At 44.6% G+C, this 18,198-nt stretch overlaps 1 protein-coding gene across 2 annotated transcripts in view; it reads left to right on the top strand.

Annotated features, from left to right (window-relative positions):
- Positions 1 to 18,198, top strand: part of ptpn20 (protein tyrosine phosphatase non-receptor type 20) — a 389,207-nt gene that overhangs the window by 317,674 nt on the left and 53,335 nt on the right. For both annotated transcript variants that reach the window (XM_048563379.2, XM_059640399.1), the window contains 2 exons: positions 801 to 966; positions 16,565 to 16,641. In XM_048563379.2, the coding sequence (XP_048419336.2) occupies positions 801 to 966; positions 16,565 to 16,641 (243 nt within the window). The remainder of the gene's footprint in view (positions 1 to 800; positions 967 to 16,564; positions 16,642 to 18,198) is intronic.

Here is an 18,198-nt window from a genome sequence, read left to right as displayed (position 1 = left end):
CAGGACGGATGTTGAAAGAATGTTTCCCCCGATAGAGAGACTAATTGGAGGCACAATTTTTAAATAAGTGCACTCTCCCATTTAAAACAAAAATGAGAATTTCTTTTCCCATGGCACTTTTTTGAATGAGGGCAGTGTCTTAACTAATAATCATTCCCTAAAGTATACCAACATGAGAAACATTAACTGGTCATTGTGTTGTTTATGGGAACTTGCTTTAAATTAGTGTTTCCATTAACTTTGAGAATTATTGAATATATTGTCTATGGTACACTGTGGGCATGGACTGGATGTGAATGATGGTGTATTAAAGAAAATTCATTCACATTACAATCTCAATCTGTGCCTCAGATTATGATGCATGTTTAGTTTTGTGGCAAATACAGCTTGGAAGCATATTGGGAAGAAAGAGTTTGTATGGTGCAACTGATACATCACTTGGGAGGAACCACTCAGAAAGAAGAATTATGCAACTCTACATCTATGAAAAAAAGTCAAAACATTGGCTAATGATCCACAAGGATAATAGAATTGAAGGGTGTGTGTATGTTTGTGTGTGTGTATGCATGCGTGTGCATCTCTGTTTATCTGTCTTGTGTGTGTGTGTGTGTGTGTGTGTGTGGGTGTGTGTGTGTGGGTGTATGTCTGTCTGTGTGTGTGTCTGTCTTGTGTGTGTGTAAGTGTGTGTGTGTGTGTGTATGTGTGCATGTGTATTTGTGTGTGTGTGTGTGTGTGAGTGTGTTTTCAAAAATGTTTTTGTGAACCCCCTGGTTCTAAACGTTGCACTGTTTCTGTCTCAGGTGAATGGGGAAGATTTATTTACTCTGTCACACAGTGAGACGGTTGAAGCTTTGCGCCGGGTACAAGGTGTGGTTAGGCTGACTGTCAGCAGAAAGTTGCCGCTGGACATGGTGGAAAATCAACCCAAAATGAAATCTTTCCTCAGACCACAATCAATGTCTACCGGTAAGGAATGGAATTCTCTTGGCAATTTATATTTTTTAAAAATGGATATTAGTGCGAAAATATTACATAGTTGAATTATATCAGCAAATAACAGAACAACACGTGTTACATTGAGGGAGAAAGAAAGCTAAATAATATTCAAGAAGAGGATTCCTCGGCAAAGATCTTTAGTACTTAAGTATACTTTGAACCAATATTGTCTGTCCCAGTGGTGCTTTCCAATGGGCTCACAGCTATAACTATTAGTTTGTAAAAGATGCCACTGTTGGGCATATCCTCGAGGTATCCCACAGGAAAAGAAAATTTCAAATAGGGGGAGGTGTTGATAAGGCAGGAAATCACCAAGTTTTACAACAAAAGGTTGGTATTGCTCATTTATCAAGTTTACATTGACAACTTTATATATAGTAGCTGCTGTCTTCCAACACTCGACAGCTTTGATTTATGTTGGGGCTCGCTCAAGCCTCCCAGTGTGAGTTGTGAACCCTCCAGGACTGGCCTGGAGTTTTCAGGAATTAATCATCTATCTCTGGGACTCTGAGGTTTGCAAGCTTTGAGAAAAGCCATTGGGATGGTTTTACAATTGAACAGATGTGAGCATCGCTGTCTGGATCAGCATTTCTTGCCCACCCCTCTTTGCCCTTGAGAAGGGGGTGGTGATTTGCCTTAGTGAACCGCTGCAGTTCTCCTGCTGTGGGTTGACCCACAATGCGATTAGGGAGACAATTCCAGGATTTTGACCCAGCGACAGTGAAGGAACGGCGATATATTTCCTAGTCAGGATGGTGAGTGGCTCGGAGAGCACTTGCAAGTGGTGGTGTTCCCATGTATCTGCTGCCCTTATTCTTATAGCTGGAAGGAGTTGTGGGTTTGGAAGGTGCAGTCTGAGGAGCTGTGGTGAATTTCTGCAGTGCATCTTGTAAATGTTGCACACTGCTGTGACTGAGCATTGGTGATGGAGGGAGTGGCTGTTTGTGGATGTTGTGCCAATCAAGTAGGGGCTGCTTTGTCCTGGATGGTGGAAGGCTTCTTGAGTGTTGCTGGAACAGCACTCATTCAGGCAAGTGTGGAGTATTCCATCACCTTCCTGAATTGTACCTTGTAGATGGTGAACATGCTTTGAGGAGTCAGGAGGTGAGTGACTTGCTGCAGTATTCCCACCCTCTGACCCACTCTTGGAACCACTGTATTTATATGGCTAGTCCAGTTGAGCTTCTGGTCAATAGTAACTCCCAGGATGTTAATTCAGTGATGGCTATCCCATTGAATGTCAAAGGATGAGAATTAGATTCTCTCTGGGTGGAAGTGGCCACTGCCTGGTACTTGCACAGCATGAACATTTCTTGCCATTTGTCAGCCCAAATGTCCAGTTCTAGCTACATTTGGTCATGGGCTGTTTCAGTACCTAAATATTCATGAGCGGTGCTGAACATTATGCTATTATCAGTGAAGTGAACAAACCCCTGACTGACCTCATGATGGAGGGAAGGTTGTTGATGAAGAGATGGAGGTGGTTGGGCCTAGGACGCTAATTTGAGGAAGACCCGAGGAAATGTCCAGACTGATTTTCAGATACCATAACCGTCTTCCTTACAGCTATTAACAACCTTGGGTAACTTCTCAGTCATTTCTCTTTACCATTGAACATGGGGCATGAGGTTGTGGAGTTGACCATTAACCAGCATCCAATTGGGTATTAAGTCTTTCTGCTTTCCCATTGGTGTGGGAAGGCAGGGAGTCAAGAAGTGGCTTTGTTGGCCAATTATTGGCTGATGTGGGACAAGTCATGTGATGAAACCTTCCGGAATAGGTTTAATTACAGTTTGCAAACGTTCCTTCTATCCTTACTCTGTGCATAATATAACTGGCTTATTTCTGGAGGTTAGAGAGCAGGAACATCATAAATGAGCCAAGGTAAATGCTCCCATATTGTATTTTTGTCTGCAGGCAATAGGATGTATCATTAGCACCTCATGCTGCCATCTAGTGGTGAGAGATGGTCCTGCTGCCATTTTTTTCTCCATTGTGGTGTTAATTCTTCATCTCTCTCTTTCTCTCCATCTCTCGACTTGTCTGATTTTATTTGTATTTGGGGCTGTCAGATAAAGGACTCGACTATGCCTGCAGATGAAATCCTGTTCAGTTTCTGTGGTTATACAAGTAGTAATCATAATGAGCAGGTGTCTGCTCTATTAAACTAGAGCTTTCCAGTGGCTCAGTGGTTAGCACTGTTGTCTCACGGTGCCAGGGACTCGGGTTTGAATCCCCCCTCAGGCGACTGTCTGTGTGGAGTATGCATATTCTCCAGATGTCCCTGTGGGTTTCCTCTGGGTATTCAGTTTCTTCGCACAGTTCGAAGATGTGCAGGTTAGGTGGGTTGGCCATGCTAAATTGCCAATAGTGTCGAAGGATGTGCAGGTTAGGTGAAAATACAGAATTACAGGGATAGGGTATGGGGTAAATCTGGGTGTGATGCTCTTCACAGGGTCAGTGTGGACTCAATAGGCTGAATGGCCTGCTTCCACATTTTAGGATTGTAATGGGTTGTTGCACCCATTTTAAGCTCTAAACCATTTAGAATAATGTTTAATTTCGGCTCCACTGTACTTTTCCAATTATATAATCTTTTTCCAAAGGCACCCATTCCCTTCAGAACTCCCTGTTCTTTACAGTTCCGGTTCACGTTCTTACCATCCTAGAGCTCATTTTGAGCTAGTACTTGTTGCACAAGCAGTTAAATCTGAAGGTATGATCTTGGAAAAACTACATTGTTTCATTTTCTCTATTGTTGACTGTTAACAAAATGAATTATTTTTCAACCAGGATTGTGAAAGGAACTGTTGCACATTTAAGAAAGCAAGTTACTGAAGGTCATTATGTACACTGCTATTTTGTACGAGCCATAGGGAAGGAGTTTTGGAAATGGCCCAGCACTGGGAAATGTACATAGAGTATGTTTTGGCTGTTAACAGATAATTGAGTGGCTTGTGCAATTATAACCAGTTGTGAATGCCAAGTTGACCTAGCTTCTGATCACTGCTAACACTGATCAACGTTCGAAATTCTGAAGAAGGGGCTAGACCTGAAACATCAGCTTTCCTGCTCCTTTGAAGCTGCTTGGCCTGCTGTGTTCATCCAGTTCTACACCGTGTTATCTCAGGTTCTCCAGCATCAGCAGTTTCCACCGTCACTGATCAATAGTATCTATTCACTCAATTTCATGAAATAGGTAAGTTGGGACTTTGTGACTTTGATTAAATCATTACCTTTGTGGCTTCTGTGGCAGTAGTATGGCTTGAGAATTAGTGTAATATTATATGATCTTGTTTGTTCTTGCAGCCTTGGGGGAAGCTGAAATAAGATATCTCTTAAACAATGTCAATGTGCCCTTACCCCAGCAGACTCTAAACATTCTTTAGCAACACTAAAAGACCATATAAGTGTAAATCCCAATCTCCTTCTTCCTCCTCCAATTAAACATAAGAATTGTACCCCACCTCTTCACCTTCCCCCTACCTCAATTTAAATTAACATCCTTCTACTAACTCACCTTTTTGGTCAAAGTTGGCATCTCCCAACCCCACCTCAACTCCAAAGGAACATCGTCAAATGAAATGTGATACTGAGCCATATAATTGGACAGGTAAAAGCTGGTTAAGGAAAATAAAACCCCTACAGTGTAGAAACAGGCTACTCAGCCCAGCAAGTCCTCACCAACCCTGAGAAGAGCATCCGATCCGCTGCTGCTCTTGTCCCTCTAGATGGAAGTGGTTGTGAGTTTGGAAGGTGCTGTCTGAGGATCTTTGGTAAATTTCTGCAGTGCGTCTTGTAGATTATACACACTGCTGTTACTGAGCATTAGTGGTGGAGGGAGTGAATGCTTGTGAATATAATGCCGATCAACAGGTCTGCTTTGTCCTGGATGGTGTCAAGCTTCTTGGGTGTTGTTGAGGCTACACCCATCCAGGCAACTGGGGGGTATTCCATCACACTCCTGACTTGTGCCTTGTAGATGGTGGACAGACATTGAGGAGTCAGGAGGTGAGTTACTCACTGCAGTATTCCCAGTCTGTGAACTGCTCTTGTAGCCACTGTGTTTATGGGGTGAGTCCAGTTGAGTATCTGGTCAATGGTAACCCCCAGGATGTTGATAGGGGAGGATTCAGTGTTGGTGACATCATTCAATGCCAATGGGTGGTAGTTAGATTATCTCATCTTGGTGTTGGTCATAGCCTGGCATTTCTGTGGCACAAATACCACTTGCCGGTTGTCAGCTCAACAGAAACAGAGTGTGAAAAACAGAGGGGCTGAAGGCGAGTGTCAGAAAAAAAGGGGCTGAAACACAGTGCGAGAAACAGAGTATGAGAAACAGAGTACAAGAAACAGAGGGGCTGAAACACAGTATGAGAAACAGAGGGGCTGAGACAGAGTGCAAGAAACAAAGCGGCTGAACCAGAGTGCGAGAAACAGAGGGGCTGAAACAGAGTGCAAGAAACAGAGGGGCTGAAACAGAGTGTGAGAAACAGAGGGGCTGAAACAGAGTACAAGAAACAGAGGGGCTGAAACACATATGAGAAACAGAGGGGCTGAAACAGAGTGCAAAATACAGAGCGGCTGAACCAGAGTGCAAGAAACAGAGGGGCTGAAACAGAGTGCGAGAAACAGAGCGGCTGAAACAGAGTGCGAGAAACAGAGGGGCTGAAACAGTATGTGAGAAACGGGGTCTGAGAAACAGCGTGAGAATCAGAGGGACTGAAACACAGTATGAGAAACAGAGGGGCTGAAACACAGTGTGAGAAGCAGAGGGGCTGAAAAACAGTGTGAGAAAAAGAGTGTGAGAAACAGAGTGCGTGAAACAGAGGGGCTGAAGCGGAGTGTGGGAACCGGAGTGTGGGAAACGGAAGGGCTGAAACGCAGTGCGTGAAACGGAAGGGCTGAAACGCAGTGCGAGGCAGAGAGTGGCTGAAACACACTGTGACAAACAGCGTGCAAGAAACAGAGGGGCTGAAACAGAGTGTGAAAATCTGAGGAGGTGTAACATCGTGTGAGAAACAGAGGGGCTGAAAAGCAGTGCAAGAAACAGAGGGGCTGAAACACAGTAAGGTATAGAGAGGCTGAAACACACTGCGAGAAACAGAGTGTGAGATACAGAAGGGCTGAAACACAGTGTGAGAAACCGAGGGGCTGAAAAGCAGTGCAAGAAACAGAGGGGCTGAAACACTGTGTGGGAAACAGAGGGGCTGAAAAGCAGTGCGAGAAACAGAGTGTGAGAAACAGAGGGTCTGAAACAGTGCGAGAAACAGAGGGGCTGAAACACAGTTTGAGAATCAGAGTGTGAGAAACAGAGGAGCTCAAACATTCTGTGTGAGAAACAGAGGGGCTAAAACACAGTGTGAGAATCAGATTGCAAAGAACAGAGGGGCTGAAACACAGTGCGAGAAACAGAGGGGCTGAAAGAGAGTTCGAGAAACAGAGTAACTCAAACACAGCGTGAGAAATAGAGTGCGAGAAACAGAGGGGCTGAAGCACAGTGTGAGAATCAGAGTGTGAGGAACAGAGGAGCTCAAACATTCTGTGTGAGAAACAGAGGGGCTGAAACACAGTGTGAGAATCAGAGGGGCTGAAAGAGAGTTCGAGAAACAGAGTAACTCAAACACAGTGTGAGAAATAGAGTGCGAGAAACAGAGGGGCTGAAACACAATGTGAGAGTCCGAGGGGCTGAAACACAGTGTGAGAAACAGAGGGGCTGAAACACAGTGTGAGAAACAGAGTGGCTCAAGCACTGTGCGAGAAAGAGAGGGGCTGAACATGAGGGTGAGAAACAGAGTGTGAGAAACAGACGGTCTAAAACACAGTTTGATAAACAGTGTGAGAAACAGAGGACCTGAAATGCAGAGCGAGAAACAGAGGGGCTGAAACACAGTGTGAGAAACAGAGGGGCTGAAACACAGTGTGAGAAACAGAGTGGCTCAAGCACTGTGCGAGAAAGAGAGGGGCTGAACATGAGGGTGAGAAACAGAGTGTGAGAAACAGAGGGTCTAAAACACAGTTTGAGAAACAGTGTGAGAAACAGAGGACCTGAAATGCAGAGCGAGAAACAGAGGGGCTGAAACACAGTGTGAGAAACACAGTGCGAGATACGGTAGGGCTGAAACACAGTGTGAGAAACAGAGTGCGAGATACGGTAGGGCTGAAACACAGTGTGAGAAACACAGTGCGAGATACAGTAGGGCAGAAACACAGTGTGAGAAACAGAGTGCGAGATACGGTAGGGCTGAAACACAGTGTGAGAAACAGAGTGTGAGAATCAGATTGTGAGAAAAAGAAGGGCTGAAAAAGAGTGTGAGTAAAGAGTGTGAGAAACAGAGGGGCTAAAACACAATGTGAGAAACAGAAGTTCTGAAACAGAGTGTGAGAGACAGAGTGCGAGAAACAGAGGGCCTGAAACAGTGTGCCAAAAACAGGGTCTGAGAAACAGAGGGGCTGAAACAGAGTGCAAGAAACAGAGAGGCTCAAACTCATTGCGAGAAACAGAGTTGCTGAAAGAGAGTGTGAGAAACAGAGTGTGAGAAACAGAGGGGCTCAAAGACAGTGCGAGAAACAGAGTCTGAGAAACAGAGGGTCTTAAAACACAGTGTGGGTAACAGAGGGGCTGAAACACAGTAAGATATAGAGAAGCTGAAACACACATTGAGAACAGAGTGTGAGAAACAGAAGGGATGAAACACAGTGTGAGAATCCGAGGGGCTGTAACACAGTGTGAGAAACAGAGGGGCTGAAACGCAGTACAAGAAACAGAGTGCGAGAAACAGAAGGGCTGAATCACAGTGTGAGAATCAGAGTGCGAGGAACAGAGGGGCTGAATCAGTGTGAGAATGAGAGTGCGAGGAACAGAGGGGCTCAAACACTGTGTGAGAAACAGAGGGGCTCAAACACAGTGCGAGAAAGAGAGGGACTGAGGGGCTGAAACAGAGTGTGAGAAACAGAGGGGCTGAAAGCAAGTGTGAGAGTCCGAGGGGCTGTAAAACAGTGTGAGAAACAGAGGGGCTGAAACGCAGTGTGAGAAACAGAGGGGCTCAAACACAGTGCGAGAAAGAGAGGGGCTGAAAGAGAGTTAGAGAAACAGTGCGAGAAACAGAGTGTGAGAAACAGAGTGCGAGAAACAGAGGGGCTGAAACACAGTGTGAGGCAGAGAGTGGCTGAAACACACAGCGAGAAACAGAGTCTGAGAAACAAAGTACGAGAAACAGAGGGGCTGAAACACAATGTGAGAATGAGAGTGCGAGGAACAGAGAGGCTGAAACACAGTGTGAGAAACAGAGGGGCTGAAACACACTGCGAGAAACAGAGTGGGAGAAACAGAGTGCGAGAAACAGAGGAGCTGAAACACAGTGTGAGAAACAGAGGGGCTGAACGCGAGTGTGAGAAATAGAGTGACTCAAACACAGTGTGAGAAATAGAGTGCGAGAAACAGAGGGGCTAAAAACACAGTGTGAGAATCTGAGGAGCTGAAACACAGTGTGAGAAACAGAGGGGCTGAAGTGCAGTGCGAGTAACTGAGGGGATGAAACACAGTGTGAGAATTAGAGTGTGAGTAACTAAGGAGCTGAAGCACAGTGTGCGAAACAGAACGGCTAAAACACAGTTTGAGAATCAGAGTGTGAGAAACCGACAAGCTGAAACACAGTGCGAGAAACAGAGGGGCTGAAACGCAGTACAAGAAACAGAGTGCGAGAAACAGAAGGGCTGAATCACAGTGTGAGAATCAGAGTGCGAGGAACAGAGGGGCTGAATCAGTGTGAGAATGAGAGTGCGAGGAACAGAGGGGCTGAAACACTGTGTGAGAAACAGAGGGGCTCAAACACAGTGCGAGAAAGAGAGGGACTGAGGGGCTGAAACACTGTGCGAAACAGAGTTCTAGAAACAGAGCATGAGAAAAGGAGGGGCTGAAACAGAGTGTGAGAAACTGTGTGAAACAAGGGGGCTGAAAGAGACTGTGAGAAACAGAGTGTACGAAACAGAGGGGCTGAAACAGAGTGTGAAAATCAGTGTGAGAAACAGATGGGCTGTAGCACAGTGCGAGAAACAGAGATGCTCAAACACTGTGTGAGAAACAGATGGGCTCAAACAGTGTGAGAAACAGATGGGCTCAAACAGAGTGTGAGAAACAGAGTGTAAGTAACAGAACAACTCAAACAGTGCAAGCAACAGAATATGAGAAACAGAGGGGCTCAAACACAGTGTGAGAAGCAGAGGGGCTCAAACACAGTGCGAGAAACAGAGTGTGAGTAACAGAACGACTCAAACACAGTGCAAGCAACAGAATATGAGAAACAGAGGGACTCAAACACAGTACGAAAATCAGAGGGGCTCAAACACAGTGCAAAAAACAGAGGGACTGAAACACAGTGCGAGAAACAGAAGGACTGAAACACAGTGCAAGAAACAGAGGGGCTGAAACAGTGTGAGAAACAGAGGGGCTCAAACACAGTGCGAGAAACAGAGTGTGAGTAACAGAACGACTCAAACACAGTGCAAGCAACAGAATATGAGAAACAGAGGGACTCAAACACAGTGCGAGAAACAGAAGGACTGAAACACAGTGCAAGAAACAGAGGGGCTGAAACACAGTGTGAGAAACAGAGGGGCTCAAACACAGTGCGAGAAACAGAGTGTGACTAACAGAACGACTCAAACAGTGCAAGCAACAGAATATGAGAAACAGAGGGACTCAAACACAGTATGAAAAACAGAGGGACTGAAACACAGTGCAAGAAACAGAGGGGCTGAAACACAGTGCGAGAAACAGAGGGGCTGAAACACAGTTTGAAAAACAGAGGGACTGAAACACACCGCAAGAAACACCGCAGCTAAAACAGTGTGAGAAATAGAGGGGCTGAAACACAGTTTGAGAAACAGAAGGGGTGAAACACAGTGTGAGAAACAGAGGGACTGAAACACAGTTTGAAAAACAGAGGGGCTGAAACACAGTGTGAGAAACAAAGGGGCTGAAACAGAAATCTTGGAGAAGAAGGATCAGAGAAGCTTCGGAAAATAAGCAAAAAGGGCTTCATGGAATTGTACCATCCTGATGACGATCGTAGTAATGAAAATTATAGATGAAAGCAGTTGTTTTATAGGATCCATGACCTATTCTGTATGAATAAAACACAGAACATTGTGGAACAGTGTAACTTTGTAGTGCCATGTTTGTAGGCTGATGATGCAAAGACTTGTGGTTGTGCAAGATATACCTTTGTGGAATTGACTATTTAAAGTAAAATCTGCCTTCTTTTTGAAGTCCCACTTGCCTGTCAAGTTGTGAAAAAGATTACAAAATGTGGAATCTTGTTGGGAATCTCTTCACTTGGCAGTCATTTGATGTCAGTTGAGCCATGAAGATGATACTGAACAACAACTTATCTTTATATTGGAGCTGAAACATCCAAAACACTTCACAACTGCCTATTTAATCAACATTTGATAGTGAGCCATAGGAGGAGCTGTTAGATGACCAAAAGTGTGCTTGTAGACTTTTAGTAGCATCTTATGAAAGGTGACTTAGGTAAAAACACTAAGAGGTTTATGGACGGAAGTTGGTTACTCTGCCACCAGTGTTAGGATTAAAAATGTCAAAATATGACAAGCAGACATTTCAGGAGGTTATGGAACTTGAGAAGGTTAAAGAAGATGCCGTGGAGGAATTTGAACTCTCGAATGGAAATTTTGAACATGGGCTATTTTGCAAAGTTATCAGAGAATAGGAAAATGTCTTTTTTCCTTTCTGGAACCGGTCAGCCAAAAAGCTTCTGCAGTGTCAGTTACCTGACTAATCAGCACAGTTTTACAACTGTGGAGCCCTCAGTCTTCTCAATGGGACAATCAAATCACCTCAAACCAAGGGCTATTGTGCAAACAGAGGACTGCATATAGTAATGACAGGAAAATTGCCTGTCGACTCAGGTGCCATACTGTGGCCTAAGTACTCTGTATTTTGTCAAACAATTGCTGAAATGTCTTCAATGGGAACAATATTCCTCCAGGAACAATATTTCTGAAGAACGCAGTCACTGTACAAATGGTAAACGGCCTATGGAACAAATTCAAGGTAATCTTGCGGACCATCTTGCATATTTCACAAACAGAAACCATTATTTGAGTTACTTTTATTTTGAAATTATTGGTGAAAAGTAAGAAATGGGTTCAAAATACAGTTTTAACAAAATGGGTCAACTGAAACCCGCAACAAATTCCTGTGATTCACTGTGGACATTTTTAGCCTGGCAGCATGGTGGCTCAAAGGTTAACACTGCTGCCTCACAGCACCCGGTACCCAGGCTCAATCCCAGCCTTGGGTGGTTGTCTGTGTCAAGTTTGCATGTTGTCTGGGTGGGTCCCCTCTGGGTGCTCTAGTTCCCTCCCATTGTTCAGAGATGTGCAGATAGGTGGATTGGCCATGCTAAATTGTCCCATAGTGTCAGGACAGATTGGTTAGCCATGGTTAATGTGAGGCTGTGGGAATAGGATGGTGAGTTGCCCTTTGAAGGTTTAGTGTAGAATCAATGGGCTGAGTGCCCTCTTTCTGCACTGTTGGGATTTTATGATTCTATCTAACGTCATGGAGAACTACGGCACGGAAACAGATGTTTTGGTCCAGCCTGTCCACACAGACCAGATATCCTAAATTAATCTAGTCCTGTTTGGCCTACATGCCTCTAAACCTCTAAATAGGGCACATGGTATTGGGGAAAAAATACTGACTTGGATTGAAAATTGACTGGCTGACAGGAAGCAAAGAGCAGTGATAAATGGCTCCCTTTTGGAATGGCAGGTGATGACCAGTAGGGTGCCACAAGGTTCGCTGCTGGGACCACAGCTATTTACAATATACATTAATGATATAGATGAAGGCACTATAAGTAACATTAGCAAATTTGCTGATGACACAAAGCTGGGTGGCAGTGTGAAATGTGAGGAGGATGTTATGAGAATACAGGGTGACTTGGACAGGCTAGGTGAGTGGACGGATGCCTGGCAGATGCAGTTTAAAGTGGATAAATGTGTGGTTATCCATTTTGGTGGCAAGAACAGGAAGGCAGATTACTATCTCAATGGAGTCAAGTTGGGTAAAGGGGAAGTACAACGAGATCTAGGTGTTCTTGTACATCAGTCAATGAAAGCAAGCACGCAGGTACAGCAGGCAGTGAAGAAAGCTAATGGCATGCTGGCCTTCATAATAAGAGCAATTGAGTATAGGAGCAAAGAAGTCCTTCTGCAGCTGTACAGGGCCCTGTTGAGACTGCACCTGGAGTATTGTGTGCAGTTTTGGTCTCCATATTTGAGAAAGGACATTATTGCTATTGAGGGAGTGCAGCGTAGGTTCACGAGGTCAATTCCCGGAATGGCGGGACTATCATATGTTGAAAGATTGGACCGACTGGGCTTGTATACACTTGAGTTTAGAAGGATGAGAGGGGATCTGATTGAGATGTATAAGATTATTAAGGGATTGGACACTCTGGAGGCGGGAAGCATGTTTCTGTTGATGGGTGAGTCCAGAATCAGAGGACACAGTTTAAGAATAAGGGGTAGGCCATTTAGAACAGAGTTGAGGAAAAACTTCTTCACCCAGAGAGTGGTGGATATATGGAATGCTCTGGCCCAGAAGGCAGTGGAGGCCAACTCTCTGGATACTTTCAAGAAAGAGATGGACAGAGCTCTTACAGATAGTGGAATCAAGGGTTATGGGGATAAGGCAGGAACAGGATACTGATTGTGGATGATCAGCCATGATTATAATGAATGGTGGTGCTGGCTCGAAGGGCTGAATGGCCTACTCCTGCACCTATTGTCTATTGTCTATAAACCCTTTTAATTCATGTACCCATCCAAATGCCTTTTAAATGTTATAATTGTACCAGCCTCCACCACTTCCTCTGGCAGTTCATTCCACACACGCACCACCCTCTGTGTGAGAAATTTGTCCTTTAGGTTCCATTTGAATCTTTCCCCTCTCATCCTAAACCTATTTCCTCTGGTTTTGGACTGAAGGGAAAATACCTTAGCTATTCACCCTAACCATGTCCCTCATGATTTTATGAACGTCATTAAGATCCACCACTCCCAGACTACTCGGCTTCTCCCTTTATCTCAAACCCTCCAACCCTGGCAACATCCTTGTAAATCTTTTCTGAAGCCTTTCAACATTCATATATTTCCCATGTATCCTTCGAGGAATCAGGTATGACACTAATTTAACATGTTGTCTAATGTTGCCCTTCACTGATGTTGATGTAGTACTGACTGGGGTTCCTTGAGATAAGCAGTCAGGAATTGAGTGGGAACAGCAATAGGTGGACGAAATGAACAGCTGGCAGGAAGGGATGCCCTCTCCTAAGTGACAAGACATCAGCCAATCTTATGCTCATGCTATTTATTGGTGCCCATTTATGGAGAGTGCCTCTCATAAATCAGCGTGAAACAGTGATCAGCACAGAAGTGACACACACTCCACTGTCTTGTGAGACTTTTAGATGATGTTGTTGAAGAGTAAAGTCAGATGGGGTGCTCTTGTCGGCAACGCACATTTGCACAGAATGTTACAAAGTCCATTCATCCCACAGTGCCTGCGCCAGCTCTCTGGGGGAATCTGCTAGTCGGTCGTATCTGTTACAATCAGCAGAAACTCACCAGGGTGATTCATCTGGTCCTTCAGGCTGAAGCTGGTGTGGGGAGTGGGGAGTTTTGTTGGGACGTGGGCTGGCTTCTAGCATCATATTTTTTTGAAACCAGCACAAAGATGGCAAGAGGGGATCTTATTCTAAGAGAATAATGATGAGGAAAGGAACTACACAACTCAGTAGAAACTCCAGGCTGTCGCCCAGAAATGGCATCGAGAGACCCCTGGTGGGTGAAACTGATCTCTTTGGCCTTTACCAGAATCGGCCATTTGGCCCCAAATGAGCTGACAGTCCGATCTTCAACAGTGTGAGCCAATGACGTTAGTGTCAGAAAGAGATAATGCTGAAACTTTTTTGTACAGCGTTTTTCATAGAGTAGGAGGACACTCTGTACCAGATTGCCCAGCAAATCCTTACTGCTTGACAAGCCTTTTCTTTCCCCATAATGTCCTGAGGTAAGTGAGGCCAATAAAATGATTTTTCCACTTGGCCCTCAGGGTAATGTGTGGGCAGAAGGCAGTTAAGATGCCTGCGTACTGTTCTGTAAGCAGTCTGGATAGGAATGGACCCTCCTGCAGTCCTGCCAGCTCTGAAGCCTTCCCAGACTGAGTCCTGGAGTAGCTCCAGCAAGGTCTGGTTTTCTTTCATCAAAGGTTTATGTTTAGGGGAGAGAGAGAGAGAGAGAGCACCTTCATCCTGAAACACCCTTTCTCTCTCTCTCTCTTGTATTTACCCCCCCTTTGTTGCGTCCTTCAAAATGGCCAGCTTCTGATAGGTGTCCCCAACATTGAGTGCCCAGCTACTATGTTGAAATGGATGAACTCAGCTCCAAGTAAGGAATTGCACCTTGAAAACGGCAACTAGTGCCATTTTCTGACACTCCAGAGGTTGGGTTTAGCACCCAGATGCAGTTCTCTGTTTCTCACTTTTCTGCCCAGGTAAATCGAGTCAATTTACCTACACAGTATTTCCAACATGTCTGAACACAGCACATAGAACAGCACAGCACAGTAGAGGCCCTTCACTCCATGATGTTGTGCCAACCTAGTAGGATAATAGTAGGATCAAACTACCCTGCATACCCTACATTATAATATCATCCATGTTCTGCTTTCTTTTCAGACTTTCTGTCTTTGCAATTGTTCACTTTGGCTCCACTCCAGACACATTGGAAAGTCATCACTGTGGCAATGTAGTTTCAGAGATAGTAGGAACTGCAGATCCTGGGGATTCTGAGATAACAAAGTGTAGAGCTGGATGAATACAGCAGGCCAAGCAGCATCGGAGGAGCAGGAAAGCTGACGTTTCGGGCCAAGACGCTTCTTCAGAAGATGACTCATTTTCTGAAGAAGGGTCTAGGCCTGAAATAACAAAGTGTGGGGCTGGAAGAACACAGCAAGCCAAGCAGCATCTTAGGATCACAAAAGCTGACGTTTCGGGCCTAGACCCTTCATCAGAAAAGGTTTTCTGATGAAGGGTCTAGGCCCGAAACGTCAGCTTTTGTGCTCCTAAGATGCTGCTTGTCCTGCTAAGCTCTTCCAGCCCCACACTTTGTTATCTTGGATTCTCCAGCATCTGCAGTTCCCATTATCTCTCGGCTCAAAATGTTAGCTTTCCTGTTCCTCTGATGCTGCTTGGCCTGCTGTGTTCATCCAGCTCTACCCCTTGTTATCTCACTGTGGCAATATGGCTTTCCAGTCACAGAAGGCTGTGGAAGCCAAGTCATTGAGTCTCATGAACAGAAAGATTAATTCGCAATGGGACCAAGGATTGTGGGGAGAAGGCAGGAGAATGGGGTTGAGAAACACATCAGCCGTGATTCAATGGTCGAACAGAATCGATGGGCTGAGTGGGGTGCTCTTCTATCTTATGGTATCATGTTCTTCCAACTCTGCTGAATGAGCCTCAGCTTCCAGTATAACTTCAGTCTTAACATTTTGAGTTGTGTGCTATTAGCAGCTCCCATTGTTAGACCTGCAGCGTCATGCTCTGTTTAACATTTGCTTTTATGCCTACCTTTCTGTGCTGCTGAGAAATTAAGCGACTGGTCTACATGCATTGGTAAAATGCACCTTGTGTTCCATTGCTTTTAGCTTGTTGTGCCGTTTGGAGACTGAGGGGTCTGTCTGTCACATACTAGTCAAAACCACCATCCTAGCATCCACCACTATTAACTGACTGAATGAGAAAAAGACACATTGAACTCAAAGTATTAACTCTGTTTCTCTTTCCAAAAATGCTGCCAGACCTGCTGCGTCTCTCCACACTTTTGGTTCTTTTTGTGAACAAAAATATTTGAATTTATATAGTGCTTTTAATGACCACTGGATGTCTCAAATTACTGTACAGCAAGCAGGGTACTTTCTGTGGAAATTTGTACTCAGCAAGGTCTCTTAATGGCCACATCATCACATCCAGGTAGAGGCATACAGCACAGAATCAAATCCTTCAATCCAACTTGCCTATTCTGGCCAGCTTTCCCAAACTAAACTAGAGCCATTTTCCTGCGTTTGGCCCATATCCCTCTAAACCTTTCCTATTCATGTACCTGTCCAAATGTCTCTTAAATATTGTAACTGTACCTGTATCTAACACTTCCTCTGGCAGTTCATTCCACACACACACCGCCCTCTGTGTGCAAATGTTGCCCCTCTGGTGCCTTTTAAATCTTTCCCTTCTCACCAGAAAGCTATCGCCTCTAGTCTGGAACTGCCCCACCCTGGGGAAAAGACATTGCCCACTTACATTATCTACACTCCTCATGATTTTACAAAACCCTATAAGGTCACCTTTCAACCAGCTACTGTAAATTTTCATGGTCTCACTTTTGAATTTGAACTTCTACACTGCACACATACATCTGTATATTCGTTTCAATATTTATTGATGCTCATGTAAATTTATTTTTTATTCGTCAGAGTTGCAATTTTCACAGCACAATCCACAAGTGCTTGATCCTGAACACACAAGCGAAGGCCCTGGAGACTCCTGGGAGGTAAGAGAAAAGATCTCAATGGCACTCCACAACATAGCGGACTGGTCGCAGGTGTCCTCTGACCCTGACCCTGCTAGATTTTCCAGTGTCAGGCCGGGACAGGAGGGTGTGCCAGTACCTGATTGGGCCTGTGTGCCAGAAATGGAGGTCAGGGCCCTGCAGATGTAATGGCGCCATGGACAGGAGGCCAATTTGATCATGCGCAATTTTAAATTCAACCAGACCCAGAGCTGCCTATTCTGCCCTCAGGCGCCCCATGCAAGTCTGACATACTCAGCAATAGGGAGGCAGGGAAAACCCCAACATTGAATATTCCTTTCCCAAAGTCCACTCCCTTCGTTGTGGACGTGCTAGTATTGGACTGGGGTGGACAAGGTCCAAAATTACACAGCAGGTTCTAGTGCAATAGGTTTATTTTAAAACACCAGCTTTCAGAGCTCCAAAAGCTAGTGTTTTCAAATAAACCTATTGGACTAGAACCTGATATCATGTGACTTTTGACCTTGACCACTCCCTTTGATATCACGACCCATGTTTAAGGAGATATCACACCCCAAACCTGTGCACATTGGCTGCAGCATGACTGAGCAGAAACCTAACACACAGCTATCCAATCCAACTTTCTCAAGCCTCTAGCCCTTAAAAAGCTCCTCCCTGCATCTTCCCAGGAGTCTGAGGATGACAATTCCAGATTTGGGATTTGAATACAGCCCTATGCATCACGTGCGGACGCAACAAAATCCAGCCACATGTTCAAAACAAAGAGCTACCCTTCAGTGCTTGCAGACAAAAACACGAATGCATTGACTAATTCACAAGAACATTGTGTCATTTAAGACAACCCTAGGCTTACTGAAGAAATGAACAATGATTTAGAGACTATCTTCACTGTTGTTTAATGTAAGAATCTGCTTGACTTTTTAAATCCTAAAACACACTTTATTTAAAATGTTTCTACCATAGAATCCCTACAGTATGGAATCAGACCATTCAGCCCATTGAGTCTGCATCGACCCTCCAGAGAGCATCCCACCTAAAGTCGCTCCCCCACCTTTAACCCTGCATTTCCCATGGCTAACCCACAGCCTTCACATCTCTGGGCATTATGGGACTGAGTTGAGGAAGGATTTCTTCACCCAAAGGGTTGTGAATCTGTGGAATTCCCTGCCCAGTGAAGCAGTTGAGGCTTCCTCATTGAATGTTTTTAAGGCAAAGATAGATCGAGTTTTGAAAAGTAAGGGCACTAAGGGTTATGGTGACCCTGTCGGTAAGTGGAGCTGAGTCCATGAAAAGATCAGCCATGATCTTATTGAATGGTGGAGCAGGCTCGAGGGGCCAGAGGGCCTACTCCTGGTCCTATTTCTTATGTCCTTATGTTCTTAATGTGCACAGTTTGCATATATAATACAGGAATACAAGAATCAGCACAATATAATGTACCATAATTATTCGCATATGTTTCGGATGATAAAATTGTATGGTGTAAAATCGAAAATTCTCCTCAATTTGGTCCTTTTTGCCAATTATTTAAATTTTGATTGTCAAATTCAGACCAGT

The sequence above is a fragment of the Stegostoma tigrinum genome, chromosome 37 (assembly GCF_030684315.1).
Source record: "Stegostoma tigrinum isolate sSteTig4 chromosome 37, sSteTig4.hap1, whole genome shotgun sequence".
NCBI lineage: Eukaryota > Metazoa > Chordata > Chondrichthyes > Orectolobiformes > Stegostomatidae > Stegostoma > Stegostoma tigrinum.
This window is presented reverse-complemented; position numbering and strand designations above follow the sequence as displayed.